Genomic DNA, 22,369 nt, shown 5'->3' with positions numbered 1-22,369 from the left:
CGCACCTCACTTCATTTCAAATACGGTGTTATTAGCGAGAACGAATAGAACAAAGTCGCGATTTTTCACACATTCCGGCTAACATTATTATTGACAATCCATATGAAAACCATTGTGAATGGTGGCCCATTCAATTTTATGATTGTGAATATCTTTGCTATTTATTTTATCATAAACTTATACTAATTGCACTTGCTTGTGTCAATGGAACCAAATACAAAAAAACACATAATAATAATATTTGTCTGAATTTTATCCTGATCAATTCTCTTCAATTTAAAAGGGCCTTTACCTTGGTTCATAAATATTGTTTATGTTGCAGGTCAGATATCCAGATAGAATAACCTTGATTAGAGGTAACCATGAGAGCAGACAGATTACACAGGTTTATGGGTTCTATGATGAGTGCTTGCGGAAGTATGGATCTGTCACAGTATGGAGGTACTGCACAGAGATTTTCGACTACCTGAGCTTGTCTGCAATAATTGATGGAAAAGTAAGTTATAGTTCTCAGGGGTGTGATTTATCCGCGGATTTCCGCGGAATGGGTTGTCCCGGGGTCACTTCTGAGATTCGCGTAAATTAGTTTTAAAAATGTGGTGGGGGGGGTGGTACCACCGATTCCGCGGACGTATTTCATAAGCGGCTCGAAATATCCGCAAGCGTAAATCTCTCCGCATTTTACACTGGAAGATTCTGCCTAATCATTTTTAAAACGAGCAATATAATTGGCTGTTGGTTCCCAATTTTCCAATTAAAATCGGTTTCTTAAAATGTGTTTGGTATTTCTAAGCTGATTCGCTTGCCAATGGCGCCGTTGCGAAGCAAAAATTAAGATTATTGAAATGACAAATAGCACTCGAATTAACTTCTGACATCATATAGTTTGATATTAATAATGAAATATGTTTGTCAACAAAAAGAATACGTTTTAGATACGAGCAACACATATTTTGTTTAGAAATATGCACAGTGAATTTGTGTCACGGAAACCAGTGTTTGCAAATTGGACTTCAGTCTACTCGCGAAGTAAAACAATTTAGAAGAGTATCGTTTGAACATGGAAATAGACAAACATGATTTGATTTATATGTTAGTGAATCTGTGTATAATCAGATTCATATGCATATTCTGCTTTATTATGTTCGTCACGCTGTTCAGTTAACTGAAATAGCATTGAACTAAAGGTGTGAAATGCAAGATATTGAAAGATATTGAAAGGTAAACAAATTAAATATGTTAATTTAACTCAGTTTAATACATCATTAACACAAGAAGAACACTCAAGTGTGTTAATTTAAAATTAGTCCATTTACTGTAATTCAATACATTGAAAAACTGCTTTTTATAAAGAAATATTGTTATGAACTTAAAGAAGATGTTTATTTTAAGGTCTGTTTCAAGGTTTGTCATTGCGTTATGCGCGCCATTCGCGTAGTCCAAATCAGTCGACAGAATTTTCCTCCCCTCTGACTTTGCCTCAATCACACACCTGGTTCTTCATATTTTTAATTAATTTATATAATCGGCATTCTTTCAGGGCTCTAAATTTATTCCCTTGGAAAGTGCAACTTAAAGTGTTACCATAATTTAAAATTGAATTATATTAGCATACAGCTGTTTATTTCATAAGTATTCAGTTGAAATATCATGATTGTGTGAGTTTACTGGCCAAGATCCATAGCTTTTACCTGCAACATTTGTACTTATATTGACTAATCACGTACATGTGCAACATTGCTATATCACTGCGGTTTCTATTTTGATAACATGACTATTTACTTAAAATACATAATTATTATAGTGGCCAGTCAATATTCATGTGACAACCATCTAAACATACATGTACATGTAAGTGACCATTCATTGACAATATTATATTTCTCAGGAAACAGCAGATGATGAGCTGGATTTCCTTATAAGTAAAACATGAAAGCATCTCAAACATAACTTGCTTATCGTCGCTGTTGTTCTCAAACCTCGTAGCTCCAAAATTTTCAAAAAAAAAATTGTCTTTTCCGAATATATGAAGTCTGGCGCGTGTTTTGGGCTATATTCTATTCTAGTGTTTACAAGGTTCCTCTATAGCCAAATAAGGAAAACTGCCCCGCCCACTGGCGGCCATGTTTTTCAACGGACCAGAACCACTTTTGAACTTAACCAACATATCATTAAGACAAACATTTTTACAAAGTTACATGAAAATTGGGCATGAAATGTGACTTCTACAGTGTTTACAAAGTTTTTCTTTTTTTTTGACTTAGTGACCTAGTTTTTGACCCAGCATGACCCAGTTTCGAACTCGATCGAACACTTTTCTCATAAAGTGTCAATGCTATTGCATTCAAACTTGGTACACTTACTTACTATCATGAGGGGACTGGGCAGGCAAAGTTATATAACTCTGGCGTGCATTTTGACAGAATTATGTGCCCTTTTTATACTTAGAAAATTGAAAATTTTGGTAAAGTTTTGTGTTTAGGTCCATTTTATTCCTTAAGTATAAAAGCTATTGCTTTCATACTTGCAACACTTACAGACTGTACTAACTATCATAAGGGGACTGTGCAGGCAAAGTTATGTAACTCTGACTGGCATTTGGACAGAATTATGTACCCCTAAAGTATCATAGAAATTGCTTTCATACTTGGAACATTCGCAAACTATCATAAGGGGACAGTAAAGGACAAGTTGCGTAACTCTGGTTGTCATTTTTACGGACTTATGGCCCTTTTTTGACTAAGTAACTTTTAATATATGGTTAAATTTTGTGTTTAGATCCACTTTACTTCTAAAGTTTCAAGGCTATTGCTTTCAAACTTCAAATACTTTCATGCTATCATGAGGGTACTGTACCTGGCAAGTTGAATTTTACCTTGACCTTTGAATGACCTTGACTCTCAAGGTCAAATTATTAAATTTTGCTAAAATTGTCATAACTTCTTTATTTATGATTAGATTTGATTGATACTTTGACAAAACAACACTTACATGACATACCACAATAGACTCCAACCAAACAATCCCCCACGCCCCCCCCCCCCCCATTTTTTTTTTTTTTTTAAGATCATCTAATAAATTACCACCACACCCTCACACTATACCCCGCCCCAACCCCCCCCCCCTTTTCTTTTTTTTAAACATGTTTTTTGGGGGCATTTTTTTGCATTTTTGGAAGATAATTTAATAAATGACCACACCCCCACACTATACATCCTCTCTGCTCCAAAAGAAAAATAGATGAGCGGTCTGCACTCGAAGGCAGTGCTCTTGTTATATTTGCAGCAACGAGGTCTCCTATCAGGATGAATTGTAGTACCTCATAAAAATGACAAAACTGTGGTGAAGAAATATTGTAGCTACCATTTCTGAATATCAGTATGACTTATCAGTATGACTTGCGCGTCTACGGCTTATACCGTATTTTGCAGCTTCATTTGTTTGGTATTTTTACTGAATTTCACTTTCTAAAACATCGTTATAAAAAAAATTGACGTTTTTTTCTCTCTCCTGAAAAGTTGGCATTTTGTAGGTACATGTACGAGGTTTTAGGGCGACAGCGACATTATGAAAGTGGGGATGAAAGGTTAAAGCAACTAGGCTTGTTTATGAAACTTTATCAATCATATTCATTTAATTTAGGGTTTCTTTATGTGATGACGGCCTATTGTGCTCTAGGGCAATCATGTTTGATACTGCTGCGCTAATTGTATGTGTATTGGGGATGTTTGGTTTTAATGAACTTTGGATTTGATGCTTTTTGTTAGCTCACCTGATTGCTCAGGTGAGCTTTTGTGACCGGTCTTTGTCCGTTGTCTGTCCATCCTTCCGTCCGTCCACATTTGTTCGTAAACACTCTAGAATCCACATTTATTGTCCGATCTTCATGAAACTTGGTCAGAAGCTTCGTCCCAATGACATCTCGATGGAGTTCGAAACTGGGTCATGCTGGGTCAAAAACTAGGTCACTAAGTAAAAAAAAAGAAAAACCTTGTAAACACTGTAGAAGTCACATTTCATGCCCAATCTTCATGTAACTTTGTCAAAATGTTTGTCTTAATGATATGTTCGTAAAATTCAAAAGTGGTTCTGGTCCATTGAAAAACATGGCCGCCAGTGGGCGGGGCAGTTTTCCTTCTTTGGCTATAGGGATACCTTGTAAACACACTAGAAGTCACAATTTTTGCCCAATCATGAAAGTTGGACAAAACATTCGTTTTATTTATATATCGCACGAGTTCGAAAATGGTCCAGATCGGTGAAAAACATGGCCGCCAGTGGGCGGGGCATTTCTCTCTATATGTATATACGTAGTGAAAACATGTGAACACTCTAAAAGTCACATTTTTTGCCCAATTTTCATGAAATTTGGTCAGAACATTTGTTTCCTTCATACAAGAGTTGAGTTAAAAAATGGTTCTGGTCAGTTGAATAACATGGCTGACCAAGGGGGGCAGTTTTCTTATATTTATATAGTAAAAAAATAAGCTTGTGCCCAATCATCATGAAACTTGGTGAAAAAATTGGTTTTATACATATCTCAGATGAGTTCGCAAATGGTCCTGATGGGTAAAAAAACATGGCCTCCAGGGGGGGGGGGGCAGTTTTCCTTATGTGACTAGAGAGAAACCTTGTGATCGAACACTATAGAAGTCTCATTTTTTGCCTAATCATCGTGAAACTTATTCAATACATTGGTTTTATTGATTTCTCGGACAAGTTGGAAAATGGCTCAGATCGGTGAAACACACTTTTTAGCTCACCTGATTGCTCAGGTGAGGTTTTAGAATTGGCCTTTGTCCGTTGTCCGTTCGTCCACATTTGGTTTGTAAACACTCTAGCATTCCCACTTCTCAAGCATTCTTTATGAAAGTTGCTGAAAGATCTCAGTCAAGTTTGATAATGAGCAAAATTACATAATTAATTCCATAATTATTGCCCTTAGATTGTCCAAATTTTCATTATATTATACAAAATCCTTGTAAACACTCTAAAGGTCACAATTTTGTTTCAGATTTTATGAATCTTGGTCAAAATATTTATTTTTGTAAGCAAAGTTTGATGTTTGGTAATGGGGGTCAACTCAAAATATAGGTCACCAGGTAAAATCTTACAAAACAAAAACACTCCATACGCCAGAGTTTTGGTTCAATTATGATGAAACTTGACCAGGATGTTTGTCTGGACAATATCTAGGTCAAGTTTGACGTTTGGTAAAGATTTAATGAACCAACTCCTCTCAGGTGAGCGAACTAGGGCCATCTTGGCCCTCTTGTATTGGACATGTTAACAACTTAGTTTTTATGCAATATCTTGTATTTCAGTTTTTGATTTCCTTGGATTTTATGAAATTTTGATATTTTTTAATGCAACATGTGTGTGTGTGTGCACCGAATAATGAAAAGTGTTTTTGTATTTTGTAAAATTCTTTACTGGGGTTTTTACTGGTTACTTGTTTGATTTAATGCATTTACGTGAGTGTCTATATTTTCTATTGGAATTTCTGTAAAATATCACATGGATTAACTCTTGCAAAAAAACACAGAAGAGTGACTGTTGGTGAACTTATTTTGTCTATTCCTGTTAATGCGGAGTCTGAGACAAAACCATCAAAAGAGTTAAATGGAAAATTAAAATGGTCTGAAAAAAGAAATGCCCTACATTAGATGTCTTCAATATTTTTCAAAATAATTTATTTGTATTTGCAATTTTTTGATATCCATTATTTTTACTGAAATGTGTTATCATTTTAGCTCACCTGTCACAGTGACATGGTGAGCTTATATGACCATGCGATGTACTGCCTCCGTTGTGAGTGCCTCCGTCAACAAGTTGTTTGTGTAGACAGTAGAGGTCACAGTTTTCATCCAATCTTTATGAAATTTGGTCAGAATGTTTATCTTGATGAAATCTTGGTTGGGATTGTATTTGGGTCATCTGGGGTCAAAAACTAGGTCACTAGGTCAAATTGTGGAAAAACCTTGTGTAGACAATAGAGGGCACCATTTTCATCCATTCTTTATGAAATTTGTTCAGAATGTTTATCTTTATAAAATCTGTATTGGGATTGTTTTTGGGTCATCTGGGGTCAAAAACTAGGTCACTAGGTCAAATCATAGAAAAACCTTGTGTAGACAATGGAGGTTACAGTTTTCATCAGATCTTGATGAAATATGGTCAGTATGTTTGTCTTGTTTAAATCTGGGTTGGGATCGAATTTGGGTCATCTAGGGTAAAAAACTAGACTGTCTAGGTCAAATCATAGAAAAACCTTGTGTAGACAATAGAGGTTACAGTTTTCATCCAAACTTAATAAAATATGACCAGAATGTTAATCTTGATTAAATCTGGGATGGGATTGTATTTGGGTCATCTGTGGTAAAAAACTAGGTCACTAGGTCAAATCATAGAAAAACCTTTTGTAGACAATAGAGGTCATAGTTTTCATCTGATCTTAATGAAATGTGGTCACAATGTTCATCTTGATTATATCTGATTTTGGATCGTGTATGGGTCATCTGGGGAACAAAAATTAGGTCACCGGGCCAATTCTAGTAAAACCTTGTGTAGATGAAAGAGGTCACAGTTTTTATCATGTCTTAATGAAATTTTGTCAGAATGTATTAATTGATGAAATCTGGCTTGGGATTGTATATGGGTCTGATAGAATTTAAGTTTATGTAGCAAGGTTAGTCAGGTGAGAGATTCAGGGCCATCAAAAGACGTAAATGGAAAATTAAAATGGTCTGAAAGAAGAAATGCCCTACATTAGATGTCTTCAATATTTTTCAAAATAATTGATTTGTATTTGCAATTTTTTTATATCCATTATTTTTACTTTCAGAGCAAATAAATTGATTAAGAAACGTGTTATCGTTTTTAGCTCACTTGTCACAAAGTGACATGGTGAGCTTATATGACCGTGCGATGTACTGCGTCCGTTGTGCGTGCGTCCTTCAACAATTTGTTTGTGTAGACAGTAGAGGTCACAGTTTTCATCTAATCTTTATGAAATTTGGTCAGAATGTTTATCTTGATGGAATCTGGGTTGGGATTGTATTTGGGTCATCTGGGGTCAAAAACTAGGTCACTAGGTCAAATTGTGGAAAAACCTTGTGTAGACAATAGAGGGCACCATTTTCATCCATTCTTTATGAAATTTGTTCAGAATGTTTATCTTTATAAAATCTGTATTGGGATTGTATTTGGGTCATCTGGGGTCAAAAACTAGGTCACTAGGTCAAATTATAGAAAAACCTTGTGTAGACAATGGAGGTTACAGTTTTCATCAGATCTTGATGAAATATGGTCAGTATGTTTGTCTTGTTTAAATCTGGGTTGGGATCGAATTTGGGTCATCTAGGGTAAAAAACTAGACTGTCTAGGTCAAATCATAGAAAAACCTTGTGTAGACAATAGAGGTTACAGTTTTCATCCAAACTTAATAAAATATGACCAGAATGTTAATCTTGATTAAATCTGGGATGGGATTGTATTTGGGTCATCTGTGGTAAAAAACTAGGTCACTAGGTCAAATCATAGAAAAACCTTTTGTAGACAATAGAGGTCATAGTTTTCATCTGATCTTAATGAAATGTGGTCACAATGTTCATCTTGATTATATCTGATTTTGGATCGTATATGGGTCATCTGGGGAACAAAAATTAGGTCACCGGGCCAATTCTAGTAAAACCTTGTGTAGATGAAAGAGGTCACAGTTTTTATCATGTCTTAATGAAATTTTGTCAGAATGTATTAATTGATGAAATCTGGCTTGGGATTGTATATGGGTCTGATAGAATTTAAGTTTATGTAGCAAGGTTAGTCAGGTGAGAGATTCAGGGCCATCAAAAGACGTAAATGGAAAATTAAAATGGTCTGAAAGAAGAAATGCCCTACATTAGATGTCTTCAATATTTTTCAAAATAATTGATTTGTATTTGCAATTTTTTTATATCCATTATTTTTACTTTCAGAGCAAATCAATTGATTAAGAAACGTGTTATCGTTTTTAGCTCACTTGTCACAAAGTGACATGGTGAGCTTATATGACCGTGCGATGTACTGCGTCCGTTGTGCGTGCGTCCTTCAACAATTTGTTTGTGTAGACAGTAGAGGTCACAGTTTTCATCTAATCTTTATGAAATTTGGTCAGAATGTTTATCTTGATGGAATCTGGGTTGGGATTGTATTTGGGTCATCTGGGGTCAAAAACTAGGTCACTAGGTCAAATTGTGGAAAAACCTTGTGTAGACAATAGAGGGCACCATTTTCATCCATTCTTTATGAAATTTGTTCAGAATGTTTATCTTTATAAAATCTGTATTGGGATTGTATTTGGGTCATCTGGGGTCAAAAACTAGGTCACTAGGTCAAATCATAGAAAAACCTTGTGTAGACAATGGAGGTTACAGTTTTCATCAGATCTTGATGAAATATGGTCAGTATGTTTGTCTTGTTTAAATCTGGGTTGGGATCGAATTTGGGTCATCTAGGGTAAAAAACTAGACTGTCTAGGTCAAATCATAGAAAAACCTTGTGTAGACAATAGAGGTTACAGTTTTCATCCAAACTTAATAAAATATGACCAGAATGTTAATCTTGATTAAATCTGGGATGGGATTGTATTTGGGTCATCTGTGGTAAAAAACTAGGTCACTAGGTCAAATCATAGAAAAACCTTTTGTAGACAATAGAGGTCATAGTTTTCATCTGATCTTAATGAAATGTGGTCACAATGTTCATCTTGATTATATCTGATTTTGGATCGTATATGGGTCATCTGGGGAACAAAAATTAGGTCACCGGGCCAATTCTAGTAAAACCTTGTGTAGATGAAAGAGGTCACAGTTTTTATCATGTCTTAATGAAATTTTGTCAGAATGTATTAATTGATGAAATCTGGCTTGGGATTGTATATGGGTCTGATAGAATTTAAGTTTATGTAGCAAGGTTAGTCAGGTGAGAGATTCAGGGCCATCAAAAGACGTAAATGGAAAATTAAAATGGTCTGAAAGAAGAAATGCCCTACATTAGATGTCTTCAATATTTTTCAAAATAATTGATTTGTATTTGCAATTTTTTTATATCCATTATTTTTACTTTCAGAGCAAATCAATTGATTAAGAAACGTGTTATCGTTTTTAGCTCACTTGTCACAAAGTGACATGGTGAGCTTATATGACCGTGCGATGTACTGCGTCCGTTGTGCGTGCGTCCTTCAACAATTTGTTTGTGTAGACAGTAGAGGTCACAGTTTTCATCTAATCTTTATGAAATTTGGTCAGAATGTTTATCTTGATGGAATCTGGGTTGGAATTGTATTTGGGTCATCTGGGTCAAAAACTAGGTCACTAGGTCAAAGGATAGAAAAACCTTTTGTAGACAATAGAGGTCACAGTTTTCATCCAATCTTCATGAAATTTTGGTCAGAATGTTAATCTTGATGAAATCTGGGTTGGGATTGTATTAGGTCACCTGGCCAATTCTAGTTAAACCTTGTGTAGATGAAAGAGGTCACAGTAATCATCCAATCTTTATGAAATTTTGTCAGAATGTATTAATTGATGAAATCTGGCTTGGGATTGTATATGGATCTGATAAAATTTAAGTTGATGTAGCAAGGTTAGTCAGGTGAGCGATTCAGGGCCATCATGTCCCTCTTGTTTTATTTATTAAAATGTTTGATTTTTAGTAAAAAAGCAAAATTTAGACACAATATTTGCCAAATGGGAGACTACTGTGATATATACATTTGTATATTTAAAAACAAACAGGATTGCAAGATTGGGCTCCATTTGTTTAATAAGAAACTAGGTTGGCTCTAAGAAATAAAAAGTAGTAGCCAAATTTAAAAAATTCAAATTCATTATGTTCGTATTTTTATGTCAATAATCTGTCAAATGTCCTCTATGTTATCAAATTTATACTTAAAAAAGCATGTTTAGGCAGGTTTTGTTTAAGGAGAATTTTGTTATGTAATATTTTATGACATTTGATTTGGGGTGGGCATAGCACTGGCAAAGTCTAATATTTGCCAAGTTTGTTTTAGTATATTGTCCATAGCCAGTTGTACATAGTAGTATACAAGAAAACGATGGGCATTCAAGCATAACTATGACCTGTGATTAGCAGATTTGTATCCTTTTATTCATAAAAAAATTAGATTTACGTTTGCATTTAACAACTCCAAATCAATATGAAGACTACAGATATTTGAATCAAACTTAACATTTGTGTTCAGTGTCTTAACAAATAATCACTGACCAAGTCCTACAACTTTGAAGGGCCTTTAATTAGGATAATGCATATTTTACTGGGAAAAGTGAGGTAAAGGTTACCATTAAAGTTGATATGTAGGTACTTCAAACATGTCTGGGGATCATCATGCATGGTCATGACCAAGGCACATAATTGGTAAGTCTTCAATTTAGAAGAATTATACCCTAATTGGACTCATTGTTTATTCAGGTAAATGTTTTGCATGCAACATCTTACTTAACATGTAGACCTAGCATGGAGTTGAATCTGGGGCTAGTTGAGACAAGGTCAAGGTCACTGGTACTGTTGATTAAGATGTATGAAACTTTTGTATCCAATAACTTCAGCTTGGCTGTTTGGGGCAAGATCACTGTTACTAAAAAATAGATAAAAAGTTACATCCAGACCTATGGTTGAATTGCATTTAGAGAAAGTTGGGCTGAGTTCCATGTACTCAAAATAGAAAAACTCTATGTTTCTCCATCTTGAGATGGCTGGAAGTATTGTGCCGGTATTTTATTTATAGATAGCTCATGTGCAGACCTTGCTTTCATTGTTTCAAATCTCATTAAAGTCTTCTAAATTAATTGGTTTATAGTTGAAAATCTTCTGGTAGTTTCTTGGCCTGGTCACATTTCTTCTTTTAAGTTATACATGTTCAGCTTTAAGATTAAATATTCTATACCACTTTTATAGATATTAAACTTCAGATATGTTTTTGTGGAAGTTATTTGAAAATAAACCTGATGCAATCAATGTCAGAATAGTTGAGGACTCTTATCATACGGCAGCTTTTGTATTTGTGGTACAGTGTTAATGAATTATGACGAAAGTAATGAACAGTATACATCAATTGTTTATAATATTGAAATCAAAATTATTATTTGTTAAAAGTTTCTCTACATTCCCATATGAAAGTGAATCCATAAAAAAAGCATGCACATAAATGGGATATATACTTTGTATACATATGTATTATATTGTGTGTGCCTGTTACAGATATTCTGTGTTCATGGAGGTCTGTCTCCGTCTATTCAAACTCTGGACCAGATCAGGGCTATAGACAGGAAACAGGAAGTGCCTCATGACGGACCCATGTGTGATCTGCTCTGGTCAGACCCTGAAGGTATACATGAAAGCTTTTAATTACAAGGACTTAACTTTCTGCCTTTATACATGTAGATCATCAGTTGTTGGATATTATATAAAAATCACTGAATGGGTCTTTCTGGTATCTATTTATTTATTGAATATAATATAAAGTATAAATATAATATTTGTGTGTTATATTTCTTAAAAAATTTAGACTCAATGTTTCAGAAAATGATGTGATCAATAAAACACACAAAAACTGTTGTGATCAATAAAACACACATTTTTTTGCTCCATATATCTACCTGTGATTATCTGCTATTGTAGACATGCAGGGTTGGGGTGTGAGTCCAAGAGGTGCTGGGTACCTGTTTGGCAGTGACGTGGTTTCTCAATTCAACACAGCCAACAATGTGGACCTGATATGTCGCGCACATCAGCTGGTCATGGAGGGGTACAAGTGGCACTTCAATGAGACTGTACTCACTGTCTGGTCGGCACCCAACTATTGTTATAGGTGAGGAATGAAGTTGGTTCCACCATTTCTTTTTGCCAAAAAGTGACATTCTAGTCTACATGCCAGTACTGCTTTTCCTTCTTTGGGAGCGACTGTTGACAGCATTTCACAATTTTACGCGGACATTTAACAAATCTAACACAACCACAATATTTTACAAAAACAGTCTTTGTAATATGTGAAGAACAGTCCATTACCATTTGTTATTCCAATTTTTAGGATTGTGTTGTCTTTTCATGTGGTTGGCTCTGCTTGTTTTAATCATTTGTTATCCGTTTATTATCCCCTGCCATAGGCGGAGGGATATTGTTTTGGCGTTGTCCGTCCGTCTTTCCGTCCGTCCGGAGCCATATCTTGGAAGTGCTTTGTTTGGCGGATTTCATTGAAACTTGGTATGAGTATATATATGGATAAGAGAATGATGCACGCCAAATGACATTGTACACCATCTGTTAATAACGGATTTATGGCCCGTTGTATCTTGAAAAAATGCTTTTTTTTGTGTGTTCGGAGCCATATCTTGGAAGTGTTTTAGCGCATTTCATTGAAACTTGGTATGGGTATGTATATCAATTAGAGGATGATGCACACCAAATGGCATTATACAACATCTTTGAATGACGGAGTTATGGCCCTTTGTATCTTATAAAAATGCTTTTTTGAGTGTCAAATATAACACTTGTGTCCAGAAGCATATTGGCGGGGGATATCAAATTCAACAAATTTGCTTGTTTATTACAATTTTGAAATCAGTGTAGTAACCTGAGTTTGGCGTGTCAACAACACCATTGCATTACAAACTAATAAAATGTTGTGAAGGAACTGGTGGAGGTTCTATAGATATATTTTACAGATCAACATAGGCCAGTCACCCAGATTTGTTCAAATTTTGAGTCGCGTATAAGAAATCTAAGCAAGTTTTTGGCAATTGTTATAAAATTGACATGGATAGACCTGTATGGAAGATCATTTGATGAATGTGAAAATACATGATAAATTTAGTGATGACTAAGAGCAAAGCAGTGCAATTAATGATGCTCCCCTTTGAAGATGATTCTTAGGGAAACCTATGTTCAGCTCACCTGAGCTGTTGTGGTCAACCAGTTTCCAGGGACCATTATATTATGTGGTCACCTGATTTCCAGGGGCCATTGTATTATGTTGTCATCTTTTAATTTGTTAATACTCTATTTAGGCCATATGTGAGGGCTTACTGCCCATGGTAAGCTATTGAGGTCATTATGTCAAATCATATCTAAACCTTGTTTCCAGTCTAGACACCACATTTTTCACTCGAGTTTAAATATCAGAATGTTTGTATTAATATTAGCTATGCAAACTTGGAATCTGGGTCACAAGTGTCAAAAACTAGGTTACCAGGTCATAGCTTCAACAAACTAAGCCGAGTGCTTTAGGGCGAAACATGGCCCTCCTGTGATAGTTAATGTTTTATGCCCCCGGATCAAATGATCCGGGGTATATTGTTTTTGGCCTGTCTGTCTGTCATTGTATGTGTCTGTCACAAACTTTAACCTTGGTTAAACTTTTGCAATATTGAAGATAGCAAATTGATATTTGGCATGCATGTGTATCTCATGGAGCTGCACATTTTGAGTGGTGAAAGGTCAAGGTAATCCTTCAAGGTCAAATATATGGCTTCAAAGCTGCGCAGTAGGGGGCATTGTGTTTCTGGCAAACACATCTCTTGTTTTTACTTAAATTTTGTATTTCGTCTTAAAAGCAAAAAAAGCTATAAGAAAGAATACTAAACATGTAGCTGGATTTCATTATGGCGATATGTTATGCTTCAAAATTGACAGTTATTATACCCCGCCAAAGGCAGAGGGATATAGTATTGGCTTTGTACGTCCGTCTGTCACAAAACTTTGCATGGCTCTATCTCAGAAACTATATAAGATATCTACATCAAACTTCAAAGGTGTATATAAATCAATGAGAAGTGCCATGCATATGAACAATAATCCTTCACTTTCTTGAAAGAGTTATGGCCCTTGTATGATGTAACTTTTCAAGGCTGTATCTCAGAAACGATACAAGACTTCAACATGACACTTCATGGGTGTATTGATATCAATGAGAAGTGCCATGCACAAGAACGAAAATCCTACACTTTCTGAAATAGAGTTATTGCCCTTTGTTGTTATTTTATTGTGTAACTTTTTATGGATATATCTCAGATAAACTACAAGATTTCAATATGAAACTGCATGGGTGTATAGATATCAATGAGGAGTATTGCAATGCATAAAAACAATTACCTTACACTTAAGTATTGTTTTAGGATTATACCATATATCAAGGGATTTGCACCCATCCATAAACAAACTTTATTTGGCAGGGGATATCAATTCAATGAATTTGCTTGTTGCACTTTGTTTTTTAATTTAAAATTTTACAGAGCATAACTAAAAAATATAAAAGGTATCATCATGAACCTTTATGGATGATAGATCTCGTGGATGGGGTATGCAGTGCACAAGATCAATAATTGTTGCTTCACTATTCTTAGAGTTATTTCCCTGTATTTATTTATAACATTCAAATTGTGAATGGGAAATGTCTTGAAAACTATAAGATGTATCAACTATGTACAACTCAATGATGGGAAGTGCAATGGAAAACAACCATAACTCCAACTTTCAGAATTTCACGACATCCCCAGTGATCACACATTACCGAGTAATTTGCCCTTGAGCATATCTGATTTTCTTTATAATGGTTTTTGGTACGAGTCATGTGTATGACACAGCTCCAGTTGCACATACTTTGTTTTTATTTGGAAGTTGTAAAATCGACAATCATTTAAGTCACATTATTCATTAACTTTTGTTTTATAGATGCGGGAATGTGGCAGCCATCTTGGAACTGGATGAACATCTACAGCGAGACTTCACTATATTTGAAGCTGCACCGCAGGTTGGTATTTATTTAGAATACCTGAAATGTATCATAGTCTCATCTGTAGTGTTTACATAAATGTGTAAGCTTCAGTGATTAATTTTAAGTGTGGTGTATATCCTATAATATCAAAAAAATATCAATTCTGGTTCTGATATAGTGTTTTCTTGCTAAATCTAAACTAGAATATCACTTAAATAATAAACTTAGTATAGTTTGAGTAGAAACGCGGTAATGAAACTTAAAAATCTGTAATATGTTAATTATGGATTATACAGCCAGTGTAAAGGGGGGCATATAAAATATCAAATACAGTACAATATTTGATGAATAAGTTAATATATTTTATATGATGTGATTTCTTAAAGGGCCAAGAAAATCCCTGAAAATAGCCATGTATTAAATGATATATCTTCCCACAAGTTCATTCAGACAATTGTTCAATAGTACTTGCAATAAATTGGACCTGATTTAGTTTATGATATGATAATAATGCTATATCAAAAAAATATTCATTCTGGTTCTGATAGTGTTTTCTTGCTAAATCTAAACTAGAATATCACTTAAATAATAAACTTAGTATAGTTTGAGTAAATACACAGTAATGACACTTAAAAATCTGTAATATGTTCATTATGGATTATGCAGCCAGTGTAAAGGGGGGCATATAAAATATCAAATACAGTACAATATTTGAGGAATAAGTTAATATATTTTATATGATGTGATTTCTTATAGGGCCAAGAAAGACCCTGAAAACAGCCATGTATTAAATGATATATCTTCCCACAAATTCATTCAGACAATTGTTCAATAGTACGTGCAATAAATTGGACCTGATTTAGTTTATGATATGATAATAATGCTAACATGTGTTGTTTTTTTCAGGAATTGCGAGGTGTTCCAACAAAGAAGCCCCAACCAGATTACTTCTTATAATGAAGGACTAAGACTTTGATAATTTGATTCCATCATCAAAAATAGTTTCAGTGTCATCCATCTTCATGAGATTTGTCATTGTGATCAAGATTATATATAGCCATCTTTGTCATCAGCTCTTTGGTGTCCAGTGTGGACTAGCAACTTAAAGTTATTACAATTTTTGTGGAATTCATTTACACATATGCAAATTAAAGTGCATGTTTTTCTGAAGAAACATGTGACTTATTTGAGAAAGGTAATTCAATTTAAGAGCATTTATTTCCTGAACATATTATGTTATTTATGTACATAAAAACATGCATGTTGTTTGTGTAAGCCGGATATATTTACTTTTTGAAGGTCATCAAATTAACTTTCACATTATCAATGCAGATTTATTCTGACAAAAAGAATGTTTAATCAAATACAGCATGTGGGACATGTTATGAGACATGTTCACTTTTATGGCATTTCAAGTTTAGTATTACATTGTTATTGCCAGTTTTATTATGAAATAATATCCATTGCAAGAGACTTTAAATTTCAATAATTTGAACCACAAGAGGACATTTTATTTGTAAATAGCTAAAGAAGTGGTAAACAATATTCATAAAGTTTATTTCAACGGATTTACAACAGCTAACAAATAAATTTTCAAGACAACAAATTGCTCTTGTGCAATGATTGAGATGTGTATATAATTTCTCAATGAATACTTAAGTTGTTTGCATGGACTTTTCTTGATTTTAAAGGTTCAGTTCTATGAATTCCACAATGAATCTTGAGACATACAATGTTTTAAGTGTGTTCTTTGTAAATGACACATTTGTGTATACTTTCCTATGCACGTTATATGTGTAAATATCTTATGTTCTTGTCTCCGAGTAACAATTATATATTGCTTTTATGAAATGTGCATTTGAAGGATTTAATTATTTTTACTGGTACATGTATCATTATTTCAGGAATGTATTAGGTAGAAACATGCAGTATTGTATTTAAGAGCATGATTTTTTTGCCAATTTACAGCACCATTATGCTGACATCATTCTGTCCATGATCAAAACTTATGAATAAAACATTCATCCCTAAAGCGTCAAAATAGGGCTTGTCTTCATTAAAACTTGACCGTATTGATCCACTTCCTCATATGATATCTACCTTCCATTAAAGTTTTTAGTTAATACATGTAAATATATTAATTTTATTTGATATGCTTCAGAAATAAGGTGCAAAATTTCACAACGGCATTACCACTAAAAGGGGGAAAGAAGAGTTATAATGAAAGTTACAAACCTATAACGTTTGATAGTTAAAACTCGTTTAGTTTTTGAGATATGCACCGGACAAAATTATGTACAAACATTTACAAAATGCAATAATTTGAGGGCCATAACTCAAGTGCTTGGTAGGATTATTTAAGTTACCTGTTTATGGCTATAAACATTCTCTGAAAGTTTGGTGTTTATCTAATGCATACACATGTTTCAGTTGTTTATGGCATAAATAATCAATATAGTAATCACCCCCATTTATAGGATGAATTTATTTAGATAAGAAGAAGTAACTATGTTCACCAATGAAGTGGAAAAACAACAGATCTCATTTTACAGAAATAGCCATTAAATAAAATGATAAAAAAGCAGCAGTATTCCAACTGCACGTCTCCACAATCGGTGGATATTGTCAGAATCGCGAGACCAAATGAAAAATTCTTATGACTTTGACTTGGTTGAAGAATTGCATGTTGTTGTTGGTTCTTGATTTGAATCTGATAAAGCAAGCATGGCCTCTTTGAAATTTACCTGTTGACCACTGTTAATTCTAAGGACAATTTGTCATTGTTTGGAGAATGAAGTTACTGCTATATAAACAAGCCGTTATGTTGCAATGGCTAACTGGAGCACTGCCGTAGCTTTCAGTAAGAACTAAGCTGTTCCACATGTCAGTTTGAGCACTGCTGTATCAACTGGAGCAGTTTGCCTGATTTATGAAGACTCTGGGTGTCTGAATTCCCTCCAATGCACTGTCCATTTACAAATACTCTAGGAACCTGAAATAAAGTATACACAAGAACACTGTACATAAGGATGGAATGAAGCATCGAATAGACAAATGCCACTATGATAATTAATTCAAATGTGTCTATGTTTGTTTTATATTTAGACTCGGGTTTAACTTCAGATCTCATGTTTGTCTACAGTATTGTTAACATTGCATTGGATAGTCTCAGAACTGGTGTACTACAGCATGAATTTCTAGTAGGAAGAAATATTCACGCCTTAACTACAAAATAAGTTATATGGTCATTTATTAGCAGATTATTTCAACTTAAAATTGTCTTCACTAGTTTTATATTAAAAAAGATCTGTTATTAACTGCTGTTATTTCAGCTTGAATATATTGAATAAATTTAACACAATATTATATCATGAAAAATCTTATAATTAATATATCTTATAAGTAATGGGCTGTCTCAGGCAATTAAAATAATTATTGCTGAGAACACAGCGGCACTGACACCTACTGTTCTTGCTCCAGTCATCTCACTAAGAACATCTTGGATAGCTTCACCATCACTACGCTGATTGAGTTCGTACACCTGCGGCTGTACTCCTAGATCTTGGAATAGCTTCTTTGTAGAATGACAGTATGGACATGATGTCTTCGAAAATACCACTACGCAATTTTCAGCTACAGCTGCTTTAATGAAGCTTGCCTCTGGCTTGTCAAGTACTGAAGGCTGTCCTCCCATGGGATAGAAAGTTATTTTTATCTGAAATCAATATTAAAACATGCCATATATTGAGTGTGTTAATATATATATTCTAAAGATCAAAAATCAACTTATACTTGTTGACATCGGCATTTCCCAAAGCCCAGTTGTTAAATCAAAGCCTAAACCAGTACACTACGAAAGGTAGCATGTCTTATGTATAATGGTATGATAAATCAGTGGAAGGCAATAGCATGGCGGGCAAGGTACTGTTTGGTCGTTTCGCCCAAAAACCTGTTCGCCCTAGGTCACTCATCGTTACGCCCTTACAAGTGGGTTTTTTCGCCCTTATTTTAAATAACAATTAAAGCTGATTTATTAAAATACCAATTATCTTTAATTGAATAATTAAATAAAGTATGTTGTATTTAACACCTTTCACGCCTCTTGCACACAACTATATTACTCGTGAATTATACCGACCACAAGTGTGACAGAGACATTAATTGTGACAGCTGTATATTCAGATAATTATATAAAGAATATCTGATGTGTTACACGTATTTGTCTTGTTGCTGTTGTCAGTAACTCTACACAATCTTATGCTTTTGAAATGTTTAGTGAATGGAATAATAACCATTTTTTTCTTGTCTACACTCTAAGCAGTATACTTTTAATGAAGTATGAATTCAGCTTGTGACAATCTAAAGATAAATCCCTTTGAATTGCTGTATATATAAAAACTCGGAATTAGGGCGAATGGGTATCAGGGCGAAACGCGTATCAGGGCGAACGGGTATCAGGGCGAAACGCGTATCAGGGCGAAACGACTCACGGGCAAACAGGTACAACTTAAGGGCGAAACGACCCGGATTATTCTTAAGAGAAAGTAACGTGTTCAATTGAAAACAACTTAGATGAAACGATCCTGACAAGATCATACTTAAAGTTGACTAACAGTTTCACGCAAACTTGAAAATCATATATCGTTAAACATTATCACCTACATAATCTCCACGAACGGTTTACGCAGCTATGCTGGTTCCAGTCTAAATCTCTGCGCGAAGGTTGAATGATCACGTTGCTTTGTCACGTGCGTTGTATTTATAGATGTGAGCCGTTGATAAAAATAAAAATAAATTCAGTATTCATGCTGTCCATTCAAGCATAAAATTACTATATTATTCATTTGAATAATTAAATCGTTATCACGAAAAAATACATAAATATATAAAATAATATCACACTATTTGTTCACGTGACCGGACAAAATGGAGGATATATTTTTGCGGAAGTCCGTCAGCAAAATAATAAAATACTTAAAGTGATTAGGCCTAGATATTTGCGTCTTATATTAACACCAAAATGTGGGTAAAACCTGAAGAGGTACTACTCACAACCGCGTTATGGTAAATATATTCTTGCATTCATACAAAAATATCGCGCTCAAGACCGCTATCTTCCTCGTAAAGGATAACCTAACTTGTAGGCTGTAGCTTAGTTGCAATACTCAAAATCCCAGTTATTGACACTTCGGGTCGCTGGGAGTTGATACTGGTAATGGAATTTTTATATATAAACTGTGCCGCCTGGCATTTAAATAGGTAAATTGAGGTAAATTGAGAAACACAAACTATTTTCTTGCATAAATAAACACTAGTTCACATAAACGGACTCCCAGAGCCTTCGATAATTGTTGATATGGCGGCTTTGGGAGTTCATATTCATCAGTTCATAAACTCATCCGCAGTTCTGTGCAGAGATTCTGTGAGCATCACTTAACAGACGTCGTTTTCAAAAAACACATTAAATTTACCTGAATGGCAGCTTATGGACATTTAGTTGCAATAATTCAAATCTCTGCTTTATAACTCAAAGGGTTGCTGAGAGTTGCAATGTGCTGTCTATTGTCCAAAGGTGCAAAATTTTATCCCCCACTGAAAAGGCTAAGGAACACTGATACTTCAAAAGCTGATCAACGATTACCTGTCTAAAGCACAAACTCATGCAAATGGTACCATTAAAGCAAGAAATAATTGCTGTTTTATTACTTTGTTAATCTTTCTCACGCTCTATCTACTATATTGGGAACTGTTGTAATGTTGTCAACAAAACGTGTCGCTATCGGTTTGGTCGCAGTTCACCAATATTTTGCACATCGTGATATTTTTTGTAACCAAGTCCATAACGATGTTGAACAGTCGTTGAATATTTACACTGTTCGAAAAAATCCTGAATATGCAGTAATATCAGCTACCTTACAGCTGTATGATGGAAAATTACTATCAGAAATATATGCACAGTTTTGGAGATTAATTTTCCGATGCCATTTATTTTAAGAAAGGTCCACAACTTTTTGATGAAATTCTAAGGTAATTTTACCCATCATATAACAAAATAGACAAGGTGACATTCTTAGAAGGACAGAGATTTGTATTAAATGCATTTGCTGGCTGTATTTCACAGGGTTACAGAGAGAGCCAATCCATATTTCCTGTTACAACGTAGGAAGGGTTATGGAGGTGGAGGGCTCACAGGTCTGCTGGTTGGAACACTGGACACTGTCCTTGATAACAAGGTTTTTAATACGTATTTTAACAGAAGTTTCCATTTTATTGCATGATATGATTCAGATCCTATTCTTGACTTCAACTGTAAATGTATATCAAGTAATGTTTACACACAAGTAAACCGAATAATGCCCATTTAGTAGCACTCTTGCAAAATGCAGTATTGTGTTGAATTGATACTGGATATCCTTTACTTTAAGCTGAATCGGAAAACTTATTGAGCGAGTTGTTTATAAACTTGTTAAACAATATAATTTAATATAATCAATCTGGATTTCTTTTAAGAGGGCACTCAACAGTCTATCAAGTGCTTGATATATTTGATCACATAACTCATTCTAATAAGGAAAGCAATCTTCATTGTATGATATTGTGTGATATATCCCTGGCTTTTGTTTGAGATTGGCATCAATGTCTTTTATTCAAAATAAAACAAAATGGAATGAGTGAAAATATACTTCAGTGAAAGGAAAGCTTCTTGTCCAAGAGTACCCAATAAGAATTTGTTGGCCTAAACCAGTCTGGATAATTTCAAGTATTTTTTGGCCTAATCAGTCTGGATAATTGCCAGGGCTCAGTATAAGGACTTTTTGTCTAAACTATTCGTATGATTACCTATTTGTTTGTTGCCTCTATGTCTTTATAAAGTACTACATCTAACTTATCTGGTCTTGGGGTATGAGCCATGACCTCTTCCTGATTAAGATTTAGGCCAAACCATGGTTGTTGATTTTGATATCCAGAAAAATTAAGCAACTTTATTTTCTGTTAAAAAACTATAAGTCTAAATGATTTTCCACTATGTATGTGTAGATTAAATGTATACATGTATAACAATACAATCTGTTTTATTGAAATAAAATGTATTTCAAGTAAAGTAATAAATAGTGTGGATTTCCAGTCATTACACCCCCAGACATTAAACCCCTAGTCATTACAACCTCTAAGCCTGGACATTACACCTCTCAAGGTGTAGTCATTACACTCCCAGGATATTAACATAATTGATTAGATTACTAAGGTGTGATCACACCTATAATGGGGCACACTTCAATTGATTAATGATGTTCTTGCTTTAAATATATTATATATCATATCACATATGATTTTTTTTGTGCCGGGTTCATATGCTTAAATCAATATCAATTTGTGATTTAGTGATCATGCATGTGAGTTGAATAGCGTAATTACCATAAAAAATCAATTTTGAACTTAAAAAGTAATTATTATGAACCTACATTAAAATAAATATACTATGCCCCATCAGGTTTGTCTGTATGTCTGTCTTAGGTATCTAGTCACTACGGCATCTGGTTACTTCGGCACCGTAAAAAGTGCCACTTCAGCACTCGGGGTTTGACCAGTTCGGCATTC

The 22,369-nt window shown here is 34.4% G+C and overlaps 2 protein-coding genes across 4 annotated transcripts in view; both read left to right on the top strand.

Annotated features, from left to right (window-relative positions):
• The window catches only part of LOC127853244 (serine/threonine-protein phosphatase 4 catalytic subunit), a 30,347-nt gene extending 13,536 nt beyond the window's left edge, over nucleotides 1-16,811 (top strand). The window contains exons 5-9 of the mRNA XM_052387583.1: nucleotides 323-496; nucleotides 11,260-11,386; nucleotides 11,680-11,869; nucleotides 14,728-14,806; nucleotides 15,677-16,811. Of these exons, the coding sequence (XP_052243543.1) occupies nucleotides 323-496; nucleotides 11,260-11,386; nucleotides 11,680-11,869; nucleotides 14,728-14,806; nucleotides 15,677-15,727 (621 nt within the window). The 3' untranslated portion in view covers nucleotides 15,728-16,811. The remainder of the gene's footprint in view (nucleotides 1-322; nucleotides 497-11,259; nucleotides 11,387-11,679; nucleotides 11,870-14,727; nucleotides 14,807-15,676) is intronic.
• A 2,857-nt stretch (nucleotides 16,812-19,668) lies between these two features.
• The window catches only part of LOC127853231 (TBC1 domain family member 9-like), a 39,019-nt gene continuing 36,318 nt past the window's right edge, over nucleotides 19,669-22,369 (top strand). For 2 of the 3 annotated variants that reach the window (XM_052387540.1, XM_052387539.1), the window contains exons 1-2: nucleotides 19,669-19,834; nucleotides 20,892-21,003. In XM_052387540.1, the coding sequence (XP_052243500.1) occupies nucleotides 19,791-19,834; nucleotides 20,892-21,003 (156 nt within the window). In that variant the 5' untranslated portion in view covers nucleotides 19,669-19,790. Of the gene's footprint in view, nucleotides 19,835-19,964; nucleotides 19,983-20,891; nucleotides 21,004-22,369 lie in introns of those variants that run through there. The other variant, XM_052387541.1, reaches the window with a different exon arrangement.

The sequence above is a fragment of the Dreissena polymorpha genome, chromosome 12 (assembly GCF_020536995.1).
Source record: "Dreissena polymorpha isolate Duluth1 chromosome 12, UMN_Dpol_1.0, whole genome shotgun sequence".
Lineage (NCBI taxonomy): Eukaryota > Metazoa > Mollusca > Bivalvia > Myida > Dreissenidae > Dreissena > Dreissena polymorpha.
This window is presented reverse-complemented; position numbering and strand designations above follow the sequence as displayed.